This window comes from Oncorhynchus keta, chromosome 20 (assembly GCF_023373465.1).
Source record: "Oncorhynchus keta strain PuntledgeMale-10-30-2019 chromosome 20, Oket_V2, whole genome shotgun sequence".
NCBI lineage: Eukaryota > Metazoa > Chordata > Actinopteri > Salmoniformes > Salmonidae > Oncorhynchus > Oncorhynchus keta.
In genome coordinates this window covers 16,757,996-16,775,633 of record NC_068440.1, presented here as the reverse complement: position 1 = coordinate 16,775,633, position 17,638 = coordinate 16,757,996, and the positions used below count along the sequence as shown (strand labels likewise).

At 43.0% G+C, this 17,638-nt stretch overlaps 1 protein-coding gene across 8 annotated transcripts in view; it reads left to right on the top strand.

The window, feature by feature from the left end:
- LOC118398963 (phosphatase and actin regulator 4A-like) overlaps positions 1-17,638 on the top strand; it is a 56,932-nt gene that overhangs the window by 24,630 nt on the left and 14,664 nt on the right. For all 8 annotated transcript variants that reach the window (XM_052472174.1, XM_052472180.1, XM_052472176.1 and 5 more), the window contains 2 exons: positions 17,101-17,271; positions 17,503-17,583. In XM_052472174.1, coding sequence (XP_052328134.1) covers positions 17,101-17,271; positions 17,503-17,583 — 252 coding nt within the window. The remainder of the gene's footprint in view (positions 1-17,100; positions 17,272-17,502; positions 17,584-17,638) is intronic.

Here is a 17,638-nt window from a genome sequence, read left to right as displayed (position 1 = left end):
TTAGGGCTTGGCTGGGGCAGGCTGTCATTTTAAATATGAATTTGTTCTTAACTGACTTTCCTAGTTAAAAAAAAAAAGGTACATGTCTTTTTATATATTGGAGCCCCTTGGGGAATGTTAATGTAGTGTAGTCCTAGCAGGAATTGCATACTTTAAACTGAGTTGGTAATGTTATGAATGTCAGGAAGTTATTGCATACAATAAACTTGTAACACATGGTGACGCATACAGTGCAGTACATATATACACTACCGTTCAAAAGTTTGGGGTCACTTAAAAATGTCCTTGTTTTTGAAAGAAAAGCACTTTTTGTCCATTTTAAAATAACATTTGATCAGAAATACACTGTAGACATTGTTAATGTTGTAAATGGCTATTGTAGCTGGAAACGGCTGATAAAAATGTTTTTTTTAATAAAAAAATGGAATATCTACATAGGCGTACAGAGGCCCATTATCAGCAACCATCACTCCTGTGTTCCAATGGCACGTTGTGTTAGCTAATCCAAGTTTATCATTTTATAAGGCTAATTGATTTTTAGAAAAACCTTCTGCAATTATGTTAGCACAGCTGAAAACTGTTGTCCTGATAAAATAAGCAATAAAACTGGCCTTCTTTAGACTAGTTGAGTATCTGGAGCATCAGCATTTGTTTTCGATTACAGCCTCAACTTTGTTCTGAAACTCTTCAGTCTATTCTTATTCTGATAAATGAAGGCTATTCCATGCGAGAAATTGCCAAAACTGAAGATCTCTAACAACGCTGTGTACTACTCCCTTCACAGAACAGCGCAAACTGGCCCTAACCAAAATAGAAAGAGTGGGTGGCCCTGGTGCACAACTGTGCACGAGTTGTGCAATTAGTATCTAGTTTGAGAAACAGACTCCCCACAAGTCTTCAACTGGTAGCTTCATTAAATAGTACCTGCAAAACACCAGTCTCAATGTCAACAGTGAAGAGGTGACCCCGGGATGCTGGCCTTCTAGGCAGAGTTGCAAAGAAAAAGCAATTTCTCAGACTGGCCAATAAAAAGAAAAGATTTCGATGGGCAAAAGACCAGACATTGGACAGAGGAACTCTGCCTAGAAGGCCAGCATCCCGGAGTCGCCTCTTCACTGTTGACGTTGAGACTGGTGTTTTGCGGGTACTATTTCATGAATGAATCTTTTGAACGGTAGTGTATGTATTTCTTAAGTATGCATGCATAGTATACCACCACAGTGCTATGCTCATAGGAATAGAATGTAATTACAACTTTATGGCAATGTTACTCCATGTAGGTGTCAGAAGCTGTTGACTCGTGTCATGGCATTGGTATGGGTCATTTACCGTATGGACCCTTCAGTATTACTGCTACTCTAGCAGCTCTTACTGCTTCTCTCGGCTTGTCATGTTAACACAGTAATGGCAGCAGGTGGATTTTAAAGCCGGGAAACAATGGGTGCATTCACCTTGACAATATTGTCACAGATATCTGTTCAAACAAGAAGTGTGTGTGCTGATAGGTGTAGGGGGCTGGCCCTGCCGGTCTCTGTGTAAGCGGGGGGGGGGCCTGCCGGTCTCTGTGTAGCGGGGGGGCCCTGTCGGTCTCTGTGTAGCGGGGGGCCCTGTCGGTCTAGGGTTGTCTGACTGTGGCGTCACCTTTATTCTCCATCTCTGCTGTACTCGGATAACTGCCTTCTCTCCTCACGTTGTCGTATTTTATTGTAACATGGTCGCCTCGCCACACACACCAAGAGACAGACAACCCCCTATTCCTCCCCTCCCAGCACCTGTTTAGTCTGTCTGTCTAGGATATAGTGTGAGGAGCAGCTGTGAGGCCAGTGTGTTTGACAGAGGGAAGATTCACTACCCACCACCCTTCCCTGTCCCCTGCATCTCTGTACTGCCAACCAGTTCAGGTTGAGACCTCTCTGCGGTCAACCGGGGATCACATGAGACTCAGGACTGAACCGACAAAGACTTCTCATAGAAATACCTGCACCTGACAACATTGTTCTGAATTTAAAGGGACAAAAAAAGGAGCACTCATTTGAATGAGGTGTATCATTCACAGCAACGTAAACCAAGGCTTAGACTTAATCCCAAATGATTTCATGTAGAATACAGTGTAGCTAAGATATTAGTTATGGTGACTTGGCATGGTGATTGCTGGTGTTCAGTTGGTACGGCCAGTTCTGGTGACCATGATAAAGTATGGAACTGTCTGTACCCAAATGAAATATGTTCTGAGCTCTGCTGCTGATACATTTACCCTAGACTAACCTCAAGAAGATGAACTGCATTTCTCTGCATTTCTGTTCTCTATATGTATTATCAACCTTAAATCTAAATGAAAATGATTAAAATATCAAATTCAACCAGAGAGTGCTTCGATCATGGGAAAAAGCCGCACTTGAATAATTCCCACAGTGAATGGCTCGGCCCACTACACTATGAAGCCACACACTTTTGCAGTCTTTGATATTACTGGCCGCAATTGATATTGTGAAAACGATATGTGGGGAGGCAGAGGCACAGAAACGCACATCAATACCATTGTCAGATATCACTGTTAAAATATGAATTTATGGTATTGCTTGCAGTCAAAAGGAAACTCTGCTTGAACGACTCAAACTCCCCAGTTTATGCTTTTTAAATGGGCGGCATGGCCGATCTAATTAGGGCCGATTTTCAAGTTTTCATAACAATCCGTAACGGCCAGGTATGGCCAATTACATTGCAATCCACGAGGAGACTGTGTGGCAGGCTGACCACCTGTTATGCGAGTGCAGCATCAAAAGGACCTTGTGGCTGCAAGGAGTCAAGGTAAGTTGCTAGCTAGCATTAAACTTATCTTATAAAAAAAACAAAAACAATCTTCACATAATCACTAGTTAACCTAGTAATATCACCAACCATGTGTAGTTAACTAGCTTGTTCCTCATTGCATATAATCAATGCGGTGTCTGTTAATTGATCGAATCGCAGCCTTCTTCAATTTCGCCAACCGGGTGATGATTGAACAAGCGCATTTGTGAAAAAAGCACAATCGTTGCAATAATATACCTAACCATAAACATCAATGCATTTCTTAAACAATACACAAGTATATATTTTTTAAAACCTGCATATATGTAGTTAAAAAAATCAGTTTAGCAGGCAATATTAACTAGGGAAATTGTCACTTCTCTTGCATTCAGTGTAAGCAGAGTCGGGGTATATGCCTGGCCCGCCTGGCTCGTTGCCAACTGTTGAAAAGCCATTCATTCCTAACGAAGACCGTAATTAATTTGCCAGAATCGTACATAATTATGACATAACATTGAAGGTTGTGCAATGTAACAGTAATATTTAGACTTATGGATGCCACCCGTTAGATTAAAATATGGAACGGTTCCGTATTTCACTGAAAGAATAAACTTTTAGTTTTTTCGAAATCATAGTTTCCGGATTTAACCATGTATACAGTGGGGCAAAAAAGTATTTAGTCACACCAATTGTGCAAGTTCTCCCACTTAAAAAGATGAGAGAGGCCTGTAATTTTGATCATAGGTACACTTCAACTATGACAGACAAAATTAGAAAAAAAATCCAGAAAATCTTTTTTAATGAATTTATTTGCAAATTATGGTGGAAAATAAGTATTTGGTCTTTAACAAAAGTTTATCTCAATACTTTGTTATATACCCTTTGTTGCCAATGACAGAGGTCAAACGTTTTCTGTAAGTCTTCACACGGTTTTCAAACATTCCTCCATGCAGGTCTCTAGAGCAGTGATGTTTTGGGGCTGTTGCTGGGCAACACAGACTTTCAACTCCCTACAAAGATTTTCTATGGGGTTGAGATCTGGAGACTGGCTAGGCCACTCCAGGACCTTGAAATGCTTCTTACAAAGCCACTCCTTCGTTGTCCGGGCGGTGTGTTTGGGATCATTGTCATGCTGAAAGACCCAGCCACGTTTCATCTTCAATGCCCTTGCTGATGGAAGGAGGTTTTCACTCAAAATCTCACGATGCATGGCCCCATTCATTCTTTCCTTTACACGGATCAGTTATCCTAAACAGCCCCAAAGCATGATGTTTCCACCCCCATGCTTCACAGTAGGTATGGTGTTCTTTGGATGCAACTCAGCATTCTTTGTCGACGAGTTGAGTTTTTACCAAAAAGTTATATTTTGGTTTCATCTGACCATATGATATTCTCCCAATCTTCTTCTGGATCATCCAAATTATCCAGCAAACTTCTAGCAAACTTCAGACGGGCCTGGACATGTACTGGCTTAAGCAGGGGGACACGTCTGGCACTGCAGGATTCGAGTCCCTGGCGGCGTAGTGTGTTACTGATGGTAGGCTTTGTTACTTTGGTCCCAGCTCTCTGCAGGTCATTCACTAGGTCCCCCCGTGTGGTTCTGGGATTTTTGCTCACTGTTCTTGTGATCATTTTGACCCCACGGGGTGAGATCTTGCGTGGAGCCCCAGATCGAGGGAGATTATCAGTGGTCTTGTATGTCTTCCATTTCCTAATAATTGCTCCCACAGTTGATTTCTTCAAACCAAGCTGCTTACCTATTGCAGATTCAGTCTTCCCAGCCTGGTGCAGGTCTACAATTTTGTTTCTGGTGTCCTTTGACAGCTCTTTGGTCTTGGCCATAGTGAAGTTTGGAGTGTGACTGTTTGAGGTTGGGGACAGGTGTCTTTGATACTGATAACAAGTTCAAACAGGTGCCATTAATACAGGTAACGAGTGGAGGACAGAGGAGCCTCTTAAAGAAGTTGTTACAGCTCTGTGAGAGCCAGAAATCTTGCTTGTTTGTAGGTGGGCAAATACTTATTTTCCACCATAATTAGCAAATTAATTAATTCAAAATCCTACAATGTGATTTTCTGGCGAAAAAAACATCTAATTTTGTCTGTCATAGTTGAAGTGCACCTATGATAAATTACAGGCCTCATCTTTTTAAGTGGGAGAACTTGCACAATTGGTGGCTGAGTAAATACTTTTTTGCCCCACTTTATGACCAAAGGCTCGTATTTCTGTGTTTATTATAATTAAGTATATGATTTGATAGAGCAGTCTGACTGAGCGGTGGTAGGCAGCAGCAGGCTCTTATGCGTTCATTCAAACAGCAGCTCTTAGCTTGAAGCACAGCTCTGTTTATGACTTCAAGTCTATCAACTCCCGAGATTAGGCTGGCAATACTATAGTGCCTATAAGAAAATCCAATAGTCAAAGGTATATGAAATACAAATGGTATAGGAGAAATGGTCATATAATTCCTATAACTACAACCTAAAACTTCTTAACTGGGAATATTGCGGACTCATGTCTAAAGGAACCACCAGCTTGCGTATGTTCATGTTCTGACCAATGAACTTAAAAGTTAGCTTTCTTAACGTAAACCAAATTGAACATTTTCTTTTATTTATTTTAGGCTTAATTGATTTTATTTATTTATTATATTAAGTTCAAATAAGTGTTCATTCAGTATTGTTGTAATTGTCATATATTTATTTGGTATCTGCTTTTTTTGGTCCTCCAATCAGTATCGGCATTGAAAAATCATAATCGGTCGACCTCTAGCCCATGCATTGCATTTTGTTCGCTATACGTGTTGGGGGATAATATTCACCAGGACATATTCTCTGTCTCATGATTCCCGAGCATGAAACAGCACAGGGGATGTTAAGTGTTCTATATGGCTATATTGACGAAGAACAGATTCCATATGGGATCGAATGGTGGGCTTTTGCACAAATGGGGCTCCATCTACGGCGGGCAGGCCGTGAATGTGCTTCCCTTTGCCACTGAGAGCAACTGGTGGCAAAAGAGCTGAGCACATGCCTCCGATATACTGCAGCAGGTAACTTTGATTGTAAACTACATCCACTGTGCTCAAGCTTGTTCGCAAAAGTACACTCAACAAAAATATAAATGCAACATGTAAAGTGTTGGTCGCATGTTTCATAAGCTGAAATAAAATACATTTTTCAGATGCACAAAAAGCTTCTTTCTCTCACATTTTGTGTTTACATCCCTGTTAGAGCGTTTCTCCTTTGCCAAGATAATCCCTCCACCTGAGAGGTGTGGCATATCAAGAAGCTGATTAAACAGCATGATCGTTACACAGGTGCACCAATTGACTGGAGGAACGTCCACCAGTGCTATTGCCAGAGAATTTAATGTTCAATTCTCTACCATAAGCCGTCTCCAACTAAGTTTTAGAGAATTTGGCAGTACGTCCAACCGCAGACCGCTTGTATGGTGGTGTGTGTGCGAGCGGTTTTCTCAGGTCAATGTTGTGAACAGTGCGCCATGGTGGCAGTGGGGTTATGGTAGGGGCATAAGCTACGTACAATGAACACAATTGCATTTTATCTATGACAATTTGAATGCGCAGAAATAACGTGACGAGATTGAGGCCCTTTTTTTAAGTTACGTGCTGACCAACAGATGCATATCTCTATTCCCAGTCATGTGAAATCCATATATTAGGCCCTAATACATGTATTTAAGTTGACTGATTTTCTCATTTCAGTAAAATCTTAAGTTGCGTTTTTATATTTTTGTTCAGTATATCTGGAGATATGGGATCAGCGCATGACAATGTTCAAATCAAATGTACACTGCTCAAAAAAATAAAGGGAACACTTAAACAACACAATGTAACTCCAAGTCAATCACACTTCTGTGAAATCACTGTCCACTTAGGAAGCAACACTGATTGACAATAAATTTCACATGCTGTTGTGCAAATGGAATAGAAAACAGGTGGAAATTATAGGCAATTAGCAAGATACCCCCAATAAAGGAGTGGTTCTGCAGGTGGGGACCACAGACTACTTCTCAGTTCCTATGCTTCCTGGCTGATGTTTTGGTCACTTTTGAATGCTGGAGGTGCTTTCACTCTAGTGGTAGCATGAGACTCACACAAGTGGCTCAGGTAGTGCAGCTCATCCAGGATGGCACATCAATGCGAGCTGTGGCAAGAAGGTTTGCTGTGTCTGTCAGCGTAGTGTCCAGAGCATGGAGGCGCTACCAGGAGACAGACCAGTACATCAGGAGACGTGGAGGAGGCCATAGGAGGGCAACAACCCAGCAGCAAGCCCGCCCTCTCGCCTTTGTGCAAGGAGGAGTAGGAGGAGCACTGCCAGAGCCCTGCAAAATGACCTCCAGCAGGCCACGAATTTGCATGTGTCTACTCAAACGGTCAGAAACAGACTCCATGAGGGTGGTATGAGGGCCCGACGTCCACAGGTGGGGGTTGTGCTTACAGCCCAACACCGTGCAGGACGTTTGGCATTTGCCAGAGAACACCAAGCTTGGCAAATTCGCCACCGGCGCCCTGAGCTCTTCACAGATGAAAGCAGGTTCACACTGAGCACATGTGACAGACGAGTCTGGAGACGCCGTGGAGAACGTTCTGCTGCCTGCAACATCCTCCAGCATGACCGGTTTGGCGGTGGGTCATTCATGGTGTGGGGTGGCATTTCTTTGGGGGGCCGCACAGCCCTCCATGTGCTCACCAGAGGAAGCCTGACTGCCATTAGGTACCGAGATGAGATCCTCAGACCCCTTGTGAGACCATATGCTGGTGCGGTTGGCCCTGGGTTCCTCCAAATGCAAGACAATGCTAGACCTCATGTGGCTGGAGTGTGTCAGCAGTTCCTGCAAGAGGACGGCATTGATGCTATGGACTGGCCCGCCCGTTCCCCAGCCCTGAATCCAATTGAGCACATCTGGGACATCATGTCTTGCTCCATCCACCAACGCCACGTTGCACCACAGACTGTCCAGGAGTTGGCGGATGCTTTAGTCCATGTCTGGGAGGAGATCCCTCAGGAGACCATCCGCCACCTCATCAGGAGCATGCCCAGGCGTTGTAGGGAGATCATAAAGGAATGTGGAGGCCACACACACTACTGAGCCTCATTTTTACTTGTTTTAAGGACATTACATCAAAGTTGTATCAGCCTGTAGTGTGGTTTTCCACTTTAATTTTGAGTGTGACTCCAAATCCAGACCTCCATTGGTTGATACATTTGATTTCCAATGATAATTTGTATGATTTTGTTGTCAGCACATTCAACTATGTAAAGAAAAAAGTATTTAAGAATATTTCATTCATTCAGATATAGGATGTGTTATTTTAGCATTCCCTTTATTTTTTTGAGCAGTGTATTTATCTAGCCCTTCGTACATCAGCTGATATGTCAAAGTGCTGGTCAGAAACCCAGCCTAAAACCCCAAACAGCAAGCAATACAGGTGTAGAAGCACGGTGGCTAGGAAGAACCCCCTAGAAAGGCCAGAACCTAGGAAGAAACCTAGAGAGGAACCAGGCTATGAGGGGTGGCCAGTCCTCTTCTGGCTGTGCCGGTTGGAGATAATAACAGAACATGGCCAACAGACATGTTTAGAAAACTGAACGTACAGGGGTAATACAAAAACATTCTACAGATGAGTGACTGAGTCAGTGGTTTCAGAGGAAATTATTATTATTGGAGTCTTTCAAAAGCCAACCATGCCCCCTTCCTCGACTGCATGTTTCTAACAGAAAACAGCATCAGTAAGTGTCCCACACAAGTGATGACTAATCACCTCCAACACTTTTAATTGCACTTTGGGACCTAATTCCCAATCCGTTTGACTGTGAGCCTGGTTCAATTGACATGCCGTTAAGTGAAATCGAACAGCTACCCGAGCTGTCATGTGACCGAATGCATTCACAGGTCACTACGGAGGAGTTTTGGTTCCTGACTCAAAGGGAATACCCTGCCGGCTACCTCTGAGCATTAATGCCACATTCAAAACAACTCGAAACTGGGAAATATCTGACTTCAATGAGTTCAAGACAACTGGGAACTCAAAAAACAGAACTCAGACTGGAAATAAAATTGTTTGGAACAGTCCCCCACCTCAGTAACTCGGCCTTCCATCTAGAGCTCCGACGTTCCAACCTAAAGATCACTGACATGATTTGGCCTCATATTTTTCAGAGTTCCGAGTTGCACCGTAAAACTCATGACACCCTTCACCAGCTCAGACTGTATCTGTTTGAAGCTGGATTCAGTGCTCTCGTCTGCATTAAAACCAAAAATCTATCCAGATTGGATGTGACAGCAGGGATGTGTGTGTACCGTCGTCCATGCCCCATGACTTTGAGAAGCTCCTTACGCGACATTCATCAAGCACACCCATCTTATTAGTGCTGGTGAGGTGACATCATTTGCAATTAACCTGTCATAGCTCCATATTAAATGATGTGATGGCAGTGGTGGAATAAGTACCCAATTGTCATACTTGAGTAAAAGTGAAGATACAGTGCCTTGCTTGGGAAATATTTTTATATCCAAATCCGGCTTTAAACTTCTTCACAACAGTATCTCGGACCTGCCTGGTGTGTTCCTTGTTCTTCATGATGCTCTCTGCGCTTTTAACGGACCTCTGAGACTATCACAGTGCAGGTGCATTTATACGGAGACTTGATTACACACAGGTGGATTGTATTTATCATCATTAGTCATTTAGGTCAACATTGGATCATTCAGAGATCCTCACTGAACTTCAGGAGAGAGTTTGCTGCACTGAAAGTAAAGGGGCTGAATAATTTTGCACGCCCAATTTTTCAGTTTTTGATTTGTTAAAAAAGTTTGAAATATCCAATATATATCCTTTGTTTGAAGCCTGAAATGTGGCAAAAGGTCGCAAAGTTCAAGGGGGCCGAATACTTTCGCAAGGCACTGTACCTTAATAGAATGGCTCAAGTGAAGTAAAATACAACGTGTAAAAGTATTTGGTTTTAAATGTACTTAAGTATCAAAGGTAAATGTGATTTTCTTTTTTGACACTTATATTTTAGCAATGTCACATTCCTTATATTAAGTGAGCAGACGCCACCATTTTTATTTAAATTGACGGCTAGCCAGGGGCACACTCCAACACTCAACACATCATTTACCAAGGAAATATTTGTGTTTGAGTCTGCCAGATCGGAGGCATTAGGGATGACAAGGAATATTCTCTTGATAAGTGTGTGAATTGGACCATTTTCCTGTCCTGCTAAGCTTTTGAAAGGTAACGAGTACTTTTGGGTGTCTGGGGAAATGTATGGAGTAAAAAGTATAATTTCCTTAGTAATGGCGTGAACTAAAAGTAAAAGTACTTTACACCACTGTGTGATGGTGAGTTGAGAAGACAATCAGAAATACTGCTACAATGTTTTCATTTAACCGCAATAGCCCCAAACAAAAAAGTGAACATTGGCTGTTAATTAAAAACATTTTTTGTCATGTTTGGTGTTGTGAGAATTTTCAGATAACAAAATGGGTCGTAGGCAAAAAAGTTTTAGAATCCCTGGGTTAGAGGCTGCAACCAAAACAACTGAACTCAATGGTCTGGTTTGTTTTTGCTGGCATTGACTGGCTTCTCTCTCTCTCTCTCTCTCTCAATCTGTTCTGTGGAATTGAGATGAACCTGGCGCCTGCCTGCCACAGGGATATCAGCACCCCATCTTCCCCTCCTGAATCTTGGCCCCGTCTCACACAACTTTTTTTTATTTTTTCACCTTTACTTAACCAGGCAGGCCAGTAGAGAAGTTCTCATTTACAACAGCGACCTGGCCAAGATAAAGCAAAGTAGTGCCGCACAAACAACACAGAGTTACACATGGGATAAGCAAACGTACAGTCAATAACACAATAGAAAAATCTATATAAAGTGTTGTGCAAATGTAGTAAGATTAGGGAGGTAAGGCAATAAATAGGCCATAGTGGCGAAATAATGTCAATTTAGCATTAACACGAGTGATGTGCAGAAGATCTGTAAGTAGAGATACTTGGGTGCAAAGGAGCAAAAAAAGAAAAGAAAACAGGGATGAGGTAGTTGGGTGGGCAATTTACAGATGGGCTGTGTACAGGTACAGTGACCGGTAAGCTGCTCTGACAACTGATGCTTAAAGTTAGAGAGGGAGATATCCGCCTCCAGTTTCAGTGATTTTTGCAATTCGTTTTAGTCATTGGCAGCAGAGAACTGGAAGAAAAGGCGGCCAAAGGAAGTTTGGGCTTTGGGGATGACCAGTGAGAAATACCGGCTAGAGCATGTTCTACCGGTGGGTGTTGTTATGGTGACCAGTGAGCTGAGATAAGGTGGGGCTTTACCTAGCAAGTACTTATAGATGACCTGGAGCCAGTGGGTTTGACGATGAATATGAAGCGAGGGCCAGCCAACGAAAGCATACAGGTCGCAGTGGTGGGTAGTATATGGGGCTTTGGTGACAAAATTGATGGCACTGTGATAGACTACATCCAATTTGCTGAGTAGAGTGTTGGAGGCTATTTTGTAAATGACATCGCCGAAGTCAAGGATTGGTAGGATATTCAGTTTTACGACGGTATGTTTAGCAGCATAAGTGAAGGAGGCTTTGTTGCGAAATAGGAAGCCCATTCTAGATTGGAGAAGCTTAATGTGAGTCTGGAAGGAGAGTTTACAATCCAACCAGACAATTAGGTATTTGTAGTTGTCAACATATTCTAAGTCAGAACCGTCCAGAGTAGTGATGCTAGTCGGGTGGTTGGGTGCGGGCAGCGATCTGTTGAATTGCATGAATTTAGTTTTACTTGCATTTAAGAGCAGTTGGATGCCACGGAAGGAGTGTTATATGTCATTGAAGCTCGTCTGGAGGTTTGTTAACAGTGTCCAAAGAAGTGCCAGAAGTTTACAGAATGGTGTCGTCTGCGTAGTGGTGAATCAGCAGCAGCAAGAGCAACATCATTGATATATACAGAGAAAAGAGTCGGCCCGAGAATTGAACCCTGTGGCACCCCCTGACACTGCCAGAGGCCCGGACAACAGGCCCTCCGATTTGACATACTGAACTCTTTCTGAGAAGTAGTTGTTGAACCAGGCGAGGCAGTCATTTGAGAAACCAAGGCTGTTGAGTCTGCCGATAAGAATGCAGTGATTGACAGAGTTGATAGCCGTGGCCAGGTCGATGAAGATGGCTGCACAGTACTATCTTCTATCAATGGCGGTTATGATATTGTTTAGGACCTTGAGCATGGCTGAGTGCACCCATGACCAGCTCAGAAACCAGATTGCGTAGCAGAGAAGCTATGGTGGAATTTGAAATGGACGGTGATCTGTTTGTTAACTTTGCTTTCGAAGACTTTAGAAAGGCAGGGTAGGATGGATATAGCTCTGTAACAGTTTGGGTCTTGATTGTGTCCCCCTTTTTAAGAGGGGGATGACTGCGGCAGCTTTCCGATCTTTTAGGGCCTTCACACTATACGTAAGAGAGGTTGAACAGGCTAGTAATAGGGGTTGCAACAATTTTGGCAGATAATTTTAGAAAGAGGTTCCAGATCGTCTTGCCCAGCCGAGTTGTAGGGGTCCAGATTTGGCAGCGTTTATTGTAGATTTATCGGTGGTGACTGTTTCCTAGCCTCAGTGCAGTGGGCAGCTGAGAGGAGGTGCTCTTATTCTCCATGGACTTTAGAGTCTCGGAACTTTTTGGAGTTTGTGCTACAGGATGCAAATTTCTGTTTAGGAAAGCAAAGGCTAGCTTTTTCAAACTGCCTGTGTATGTATATTGGTTTCAAACTTCCCTGAAAAGTGGCATATTGCTGGGGTTATTCAATGCTAATGCACTATACCACATGATGTTTTTGTGCTGGTTAAGGGCAGTCAAGGGCAGTCAAGTCTGGAGTGAACCATGGGCTATATCTGTTCTTAGTTCAATTTTTTTGAATGGGGCACGCTTATTTAACCTGTAGTGACACCCCATCCCGTGAACGGGACCGTTGTCATCATCTGACACTAATTAGCATAACGCAACGGACATAAATATAGAAAATATTCCTATTCATGAAAATCACAAGTGAAATATATTGGAACACAGCTTAGCCTTTTGTTAATCACCCTGTTATCTCAGATTTTCAAAATATGCTTTACAGCCAACGCTAGACAAGCATTTGTGTAAGTTTATCATAGCCTAGCATAGCATTATGCCTTGCTAGCAGCAGGCAACCTTGTCACTGAAATCAGACAAGCAATCAAATTTCATCGTTTTTCATTTTTTTCCCAAAATATTATTTTTGTAGGCGAAATAGCTCGTTTTGTTCTTCATGTTTGGCTGAGAAATCGCCCGGAAATTGCGATCACCATAACGCTGAAAAATATTCCAAATTAGCTCCGTAATATCAACAGAAACATGGCAAACGTTGTTGAGAATCCATCCTCAAGGTGTTTTTCTAATATCTTTTCGATAATATATCCGTCAGGACAATTTCTTTTTCACTAGGACCGATTGGAGTAATGGCTACCTCTGTATTTTACGTGAGAATCTCTCTCGGAGCCACCATGTGACCACTTACGCAATGTAGCTCCTACGGCTATTCTTCAACAGAAATGCGTAAAACTATGTCACAATGTTGTAGACACCTTGGGGAATACGTAGAAAGCGTAAGCTCGTTGATGGTACAATCACAGCTGAATAGGGAGTCATTGGAACGCAGCGCTTTCAATACCTGGGGCACTTCCGGATTGGATTTTTCTCAGGCTTTCGCCTACAACATCAGTTCTGTTATACTCGCAGACAATATCTTTACACTTTTGGAAACATTAGTGTTTTCTATCCAAAGCTGTCAATTATATGCATATTCTAGCATCTATTCCTGACAAAATATCCCGTTTTAAAACGGGAACGTTTCTTTTCCAAAAATGAAAATACTGCCCCCTAACACCAAGAGGTTAAGTTGGTGAGAAGCACTTTTTAAAGAATAACCAGGCACCCTCTTCTGACGGAATGAGGTCAACATCCTTCCAGGATACCAGGGGGGTCGTTTGACCGTAAACTCATTATCGGTACAGGCAGTGATCGCTGAGGTCCTGGTTGAAGACAGCAGTGGTGTATTTAGAGGGCAGGTTGGACCGGATGATATCTATGAAGGTGCCCATGTTTACGGATTTAGGGTTGTACCTTGTAGGTTCCTTGATAATTTGTGTGAGATTGAGGCAATCTAGCTTAGATTGTAGGATGGCCGGCGTGGTAAGCATATCCCAGTTTAGGTCACCAACAGTACGAACTCTGAAGATAAATGGGGGATAATTCACATATGGTGTCCAAGGCACAGCTGGGGGTTGAGGAGTGTCTGTAACAAACGGCAACAGTGAGACACTTATTTCTGGAAAGGTGGATTTTTAAAAGTAGAAGCTCGAACTGTTTGCGTACAAACCTGGATAGAATGACCGAACTTAACCGAGATTTTGGGGCGTGGTAGAATAGATTCAGGGCACAATGTTCAGACAGGGGTATGGTATGATGTGAGTACAATGGAGGTAGTATACCTAGGCGATGAGTAACGATGAGAGAGGGTTAGTCTCTGGAGTCACCAATTAAGACCGGTGAGGTCTCCGCATGTGTGTGGGGTGGGACAAAAGAGCTATCTAATGCATGTTGAGCGGGACTGAGGGCTCTACAGTGAAATAAAACAATAAGAACTGGCCAATACGGCAGTAGACAAGGCATATTGACAGAGAGAGGCATAAAGCAATCACAGGTGTTGATCAGGAGAGCTAAGACGACGTGTAAATCCTGATGAATGGGCACAGCAGGTCAGTTAGGTACATACAGGATCTGAGTTCGAGGCTGAGGCCGACAGGTAAACAAAATGAGGTGCCGTGTTATTGCAACTGTCCCGGGGCCATCAGCTGTGTAGCCGAGTGATCATTGGGTCAAAAGAGCAGCAATAGGTGAGTCAGGGTGCTGTTCGGTAGTCACTACTACGCTAGGCGAGCAGGGGACACAGAGTTCCCGAAAGCTAGCGGGCCCGGGGATAGCAGATGATTCTTCTGAGACATCATAACAGAATAGCCTGTTGAGACCACATCGGGCAATCGGATCGGCAGGGCTCCATGTCGACAATAAAGGGTCCAGGCCCATTGGCAAAATATGTATTGTAGCCCTGGAATTGGCTGGTATATGGGCCTAGATCGAGGCTCGCTCAAGGCTAACTGGTGCTTACTTCAAGACCGATGCGTTAGCTAACAGAAGCCACTCGTTTGCAGCTAGCTAGCTGCGATGATCCAGTGTAATGATCCAGAGCGGCAGGAATCCGGTGATGTGATAGAGAGAAGCAGTCCGATATGCTCTGGGCTAAGAGCTAAGGCTGGCTGATGATCAAGAAAAAGGTGAAGACTGCCTCTCTCTTTTTGCCATCTCTCTCTAGTCTTTTATAATAATATTAATTTGTGTTGCCTGCAGTGAATTGCACCTCTATCCTATTTTTAGCATTATTTTATCTATTTTATTTTAATCTATTTTTATTTGAACTATTTGGTCTGTCAAAACCGCTAAGCGAGGACAGAGTTGTTCTTTTTCCTGAGGGCATGATATGCATTCTCTCTCCCTCTAGTTCTTTTTGAATCTGTCAAATTGCCAATTGAGTGAATTTGATCTGTTGCTTTCCACTTAACTTGTATCCCTCTTTCGCATGACAGGGTGTCTGGTAAGAGTCAGAATCGAGGGGGATGAGGGAGAGATGGACGGAGGATGAGGTTGCAAATTGGCTCTGCCCTAAAGTGTGACCCATAAACTGGATTGGTGTGACCTCCGCTATATAAGCCAGACGACTGTAACAGATGTGTTGCATTTTTATATAGAACTCAATGTGAACTGGTTGTGTAGGGACCTCATGCTATTCAAAGCTTCCTGGCTGGCTCCTTAGGAAGTGCATTCGATTGCTGTGTGTCCTATACATCGTCCTCTTGTGCAACGAGTGTGTGCACGGTCGACTCATCACCTAAGAATGGGTGGATATTTCACACCCAGTCTTCCTGGATCTGTTACATGATTTGCAGCAGCAGGTGATGTCATCAGCTGGAGCGCAGTTATGAGTCATTGTTTCTGGGAGAGTAACCTAACCCTGTCCTCTCAAACGTGTTTTGTTTATTCTGCTCTTTAAATGCAGTTTCTGTGGTAATTATGTGTTTACCATTGACTGTGATGGACTTATGTTTGTATTGAAACAGTTTCGAAAGCATCCCACTCTAGTTCGATGTTAAACTCTTGTGTTAATACCTATTTGGCTGCTGCTCTTATCAATTTACTTACATAAGAATTTCTGCTAGCTGGTACAACTCAACAGCCAGTAAGAGTGGAATTCAGACCAGCCTTCAGTTTTAAGCCTGGCTCAGTCTGTACTGTGGTCTAGTAAGACACACTCCCAAAATGTCGATGGAATGTAGCACCAACTAGCACAAGCCTAGTTCATAGTCCTGCAGGCTCTAGTTTTGTCATATCTTGTTTATTGTCCTGTCGAGTGCTGCAAGGAGAGACAGAGTTAAGCTGCAGGTGGCCCAGAACAGAGCGGCACGTCTTGCTCTTCATTGTAAATCAGTGGGCTGATATAAATACTATGCATGGCAGTCTCTCTTGGCTAAGAGTTGAGGAGAGACTGACTGGATCACTTCTTTTTAGAAGAAACATCGTGTTAAATTCCATTTTATTTTTTGCATAGTCCACTTATACACAGCTCTGACACACACACTTACCCCACCCGACATGCCACCAGGGGTCTTTTCACAGGCCCCAAATCCAGAAATAATTTCAAGAAAGCATATACAGTTTTATATAGAGCTGTTAACGCATGGAACTCCCTTCCATCTCATATTGCACAAATAAACAGCAAATCTGGTTTAAAGAAAACAGATAAAGTAACCCCTCACGGCACAACGCCTCTCCTCTATTTGGCCAAGGTAGTTTGTGTATTTATTGATATGTAGGCTACGTGTTCCTTTTTTAAATTGATGTAGTTCTGTCTTTGAGCTGTTCTTGTCTATTAATGTCATGTTGTGTGGACACAACATCAGGAAAAGTAGCTAAAAAGTAGCTAATGCTTTTGCAACAGCTAATCGCAACAGCTAATCGATCCTAATAAAATACCAAATTCTTTAACATTACTGTTGGAGAGTTAGTTAGGGCCTAGTCTATAGAGGAAATGTATCCCTTCTTTACAAACAGGGCAGCACGTTCGTTAAAAAGTGCTGCCCTATTTTATCATTTTCTTTCCCCCATGCCTTAATTTTCTGTCTTGTAATAAGTGTCATGCCACTCACCTCTCCAGATGATGAGGTGGACTTGCAGCAGAGTACGACAGGGAGTGAGGGGGGTGACTCATCAGGCGGAACCCCTCCTTCCAAACGCAAGGGCAAGTTCTCTAGCTTCGGGAATATGTTCAAGCCCTGGAAGTGGAGGAAGAAGAAGAGCAGCGAGACCTTTCTGGAAACATCAATAGGTACCTGCCCTTTAGAAGTAGTCAAATTGATGGATGGATTGTACATCATTGTAAGGAGGTGTTGAAGTTGAACGTTGTCTTATATCTTACTGATTCTGAACAAGACTGTGCCCGATGAGCTGAACCCTAGACGTTACCTTTAAGAGAGCTCAAGTCTTCATGGTCTCAGACAAGGTTACTCATCAAGCCACCTCTGTTACGGGGAAATTAAACCTATTTGTTTACTTTCAGTGTTGGAGAGGAAGATCTCAGTAAGGAGACCTCGTCAGGAGCTGATTGACAGAGGATTGCTGAAAGAACTGCCGGAGAATGGTATGCAGACTAGCGCCCGTGTCCACAAAGCATGTCAGTAGGAGTGCTGGTCTAG